General features: G+C 41.9%; 1 protein-coding gene across 1 annotated transcript; it reads left to right on the top strand.

Annotated features, from left to right (window-relative positions):
* The first annotated feature begins 239 nt into the window (after positions 1 to 239).
* LOC100241313 (receptor-like protein kinase FERONIA) lies at positions 240 to 3,490 on the top strand. The gene has a single exon (XM_010662275.3). It carries the CDS (start codon positions 645 to 647, stop codon positions 3,273 to 3,275), a length of 2,631 nt encoding a protein of 876 aa, XP_010660577.1. The 5' UTR covers positions 240 to 644; the 3' UTR covers positions 3,276 to 3,490.
* Positions 3,491 to 3,956: the final 466 nt, after the last annotated feature.

Below are 3,956 nucleotides of genomic sequence, written 5' to 3'. Positions count from 1 at the left end.
TAATAGCTTAGAAAAAATAGATGAGATTTGTGTGGATACTTTAATTTGATGCCCTACGTATGATCATGAATGTTGCTAAAATCATGATCCAGGTTCATATCTTCACGTACCAATAAGTAATATTAAACCCTGTTTTCATATTTAAAAATTTATTGCGTGATCATTCTTCATTAAAAAATAATCATAGATTAAAACCAATCCCTTATAAAGATTCTGAGACATGTGATCAAGATCAAAGAACTCTTTGTTATTGAATCTTGTTGAAAAGCTCGGCTGGAGAAACATTAGATTTGGGGACGATTAGGATTACTACTACTGCAGCTCAGGCCACGGTTTCTGATGTTGCAATCCCTGATCCCACAGCTCTGCAAAATTATTGTGGCAAAAGTTGATTCTTCGGACAAGCTCAATGACGTCTCCACCACGCAGCCCAATTCACGGGAAAGACTAGGCAAATTCATTTGAATTTTATTCAAAAACAGACAAAAAGATTTCAGGGAAAAAAAGAAATCATTTTTCTTTTTACATTGCTGTTCAAACGCGTCAATCATGATCAACTGTGCTATTGTTCAGAGGGGCAAGAGAAACATCTCCGCCTGGTATTTCTCATCGACGTTCAATTAGTTTCTTGCCTTGTTAAGAGCATGAACAGCAGACTCTTTATCCCTCCTCCAATCTACCTCTTTCTCTTCTTCCTTCGTTTTCTCGCTGTCCACATCTCTGGTTATGAACCTTCCTACAACGTTACCCTCAACTGTGGCTCACCAGGTGTAACTATGGCTTTGGATTCCCGGCTATGGCAGGGAGACGAGCAATCTAATTTCACATCGGCACCAAAACAACTCCAGAATGCATCGTTTATCTCTGAAGCACGTCAACAAGCCCCCTCTATTGACAGAACTCCCTACATGACTGCTCGGATATTTCGATCACCGTTCACTTACGTATTTGATCCTGTTCCTCCTGGTCCCAAGTTTATTCGCTTGCACTTCTATCCAGTTTTGTACGGAGAATTCGACGGCTCCAAAACCTTCTTCTCTGTCACAGTCAGTACGTACACCTTCCTTAGCAACTTCAGTGCTTCCCTTACTGCTCAATCTCTGGGCTTAGAGGCCTTCTCCAAAGAATTCTGCATCAACTTAGCAGAAGATCAGCTGTTAAATATAACTTTCATTCCATCTTCAGAAACTTCAGATGGTTATGCCTTCATCAACGGTATTGAAATTGTCTCTATGCCAGACTATCTCTACTACAGTGGTAGTGATGATATATGGGTCCCCATCATTGGTCAATCATCAAGTATGCCCATAGATGAAGCCCTTGCCTTGGAGACGGTTTACAGGTTAAACATGGGAGGACAGCACATTTCGCCCATGAACGACACTGGAATGTTCCGGACTTGGTCAGAAGACATTGAATACTTAGGTTACAGAGGCGCAGATCCTGTAAACACCTCCAACCCAATCCAGTACTCTGACAAGTTCCCTAACTATTCGGCTCCAGAGCTAGTTTATCAGACAGCCAGAACTATGGGTCCGTCTAAAACTCTCAACATCCAGATCAATCTAACGTGGACATTACCAACATATTTAGGTTTCAATTATCTTATTAGACTTCACTTCTGTGAGGTCTCATCCCGCATAACAAAGAAGCAAGATAGGGAATTCCATATATTTATCAATCAACAAACGGCTGAGACTGAAGCAGATGTCATTACTTGGAGTGGTGGAAATGGTCGTGCATTGTTCCGAGACTATGTCGTCATTTTGCAGAATGGGAGCCAGGGTATGCACAAGCTGTATATCGATCTCCACCCTAACGCTGACGCCAGAACTGCTTACTCTGATGCCATCCTAAATGGGCTCGAACTTTTCAAGTTGAGCAGCGCCTCAGGCAACCTTGCCGGACCTAACCCGGAGCCAAAAGCTATTACCAACTCTGCTCCCACCAAGCCATCTTCTCATCCAACAGAGTCTCGGCAGAAAAGTAAAAGATCGACAATTGCCATTGCCGGTAGTGTTCTTGGTGGGGTCTTTCTCCTCTCTATGCTAGGTTTTTTTGTCCTCCGGAGACGGAAGACAGCGAAGGAGATCGGCCAAAGTTACCAAACGTCAACGTGCACCACGCTATCTAACACAACAACATCCACCAAGACTAAAGCCTCTTCATTACCGTCAGATTTATGTCGCCGCTTCACCCTTTCGGAGTTAAAGAAGGCGACCAATAATTTTGATATCATCCTCCGCATCGGAGTAGGAGGTTTCGGCAACGTCTACAAAGGATACATCGACGATAAAGCCGCCCCAGTTGCAATCAAACGGTTGAACCCTCAATCAAAACAAGGTGCCCGAGAGTTTCAAACGGAGATAGAGATGCTATCCATGCTTCGCCACATTCATCTAGTGTCTCTTATTGGCTTCTGCAGCGAAGATCACGAGATGATCCTCGTTTATGATTACATGGCCAACGGCACTCTCTGCGATCATCTCTACGGAACAAATCCTCCTTTGCAATGGAAGCAGAGGCTCCAGATTTGCCTTGGCGCAGCACGGGGGTTGCATTATCTTCATACAGGCGCGACCCACATGATCATTCACAGAGACGTGAAGACCACCAATATTCTACTGGATGAAAAATGGGTAGCCAAGGTCTCCGATTTCGGATTGTCCAAGGTGGGTCCCACCGGCATGTCCCGGAACCACGTTAGCACGGTCGTGAAGGGAACTTTGGGGTATTTGGATCCGGAGTATTTCCGACTGCAGCAGTTGACGGAGAAGTCTGACGTGTATTCCTTTGGGGTGGTGCTGTTTGAAGTACTGTGCGCAAGGCCACCGGTGATCAAGTCGGAGGACAATGATCGTGTATCTCTCGCCGTGTGGGGCCCGTGTTGCTTCGAAGAAGGTACCCTTGATCAGATCGTTGATCCACATCTGAAGGGCGAGATTGCTCCGGAGAGCCTGAACAAATTTGGGGAGATTGCAGTGAGTTGCCTGCTTCGTGGTGGAATCGAACGGCCATCAATGAGCGATGTGGTATGGGGCCTCGAGTTTGCATTGCAGCTACAGGAGACCGCGGAGCAGGTGGGAATGGATGGTGGGCATCTGAGTGAGGAAAAGGGCGCAGAAGCTCTGTTACGTTACTCCAACACTGTCAGTGTTGATGAAAGCAGTGGACAATTGTCAGGTTCAAGGAGCAGTGTGTTCACAACGAGCAGTCATTCTGATAATGTGGGCGTTGGTGTGTTCTCACTGGTTAGGAGTCATAGCGGGCGATAAGACCTGAAAGATGATTTAGTTGTGATCTTCGTTACACAGTGTTGCATGCTGTGCTTGGATCAAGTTTATGCACCATATATGGGTTGCATTTGATGGTATTGCTCTTTCTATTAGGATCTTTTTTCAAATGTACGAGTGAATTGGAAAGACTATTTGTAAAATATGCTGGCTTTAAAATTATTGAGAGAATTATGACATGCATTTCATATGTCAAATTAACTCTAGATAAGATAATTATTATAATATTATGTTGCGGAAGTTGTCTTGAAAACATGATTTGAATACATCTTTATCAAGTTATATGTTCACAACATAACTTTAATGTTATTATGAAGTTGCTTCTTGAAAATATGATTTTTATGAAATTATTTTTTCAACATAAGATTTTAGTGTGTTATTATGAAGTTATATGTTGAAAACATGATTTCATCATGTCATCCTAAAGTTTGCTTTCATGACTTTTTTTTTTATGTATTTTATTTTGAAATCAAGTCTTGAAGGCACTATGTATATATATAAAATAAATAAATAAATAAAAGGTTGGTTAAAAATAAATGTACATGGAAAAAAAAGTTTAAATGAGTTTAATTACATATAACAGGGAAATTTAAAATTTTTCATAATTCTTTTTTAATTGATCAATTACTTTATAAAAAAAACAAATATAACTTTATAACTTGA

This window comes from Vitis vinifera, chromosome 14 (genome assembly GCF_030704535.1).
Source record: "Vitis vinifera cultivar Pinot Noir 40024 chromosome 14, ASM3070453v1".
NCBI classification, from domain to species: Eukaryota; Viridiplantae; Streptophyta; class Magnoliopsida; order Vitales; family Vitaceae; genus Vitis; species Vitis vinifera.
The sequence above is the reverse complement of the archived record's forward strand: the minus strand, read 5'-3'. Positions and strand labels throughout refer to the sequence as shown.

Excerpts from the sequence above, each read along its gene's own strand:
- LOC100241313 (XM_010662275.3), top strand. The coding sequence starts at position 645 with ATGAACAGCAGACTCTTTATCCCTCCTCCAATCTACCTCTTTCTCTTC.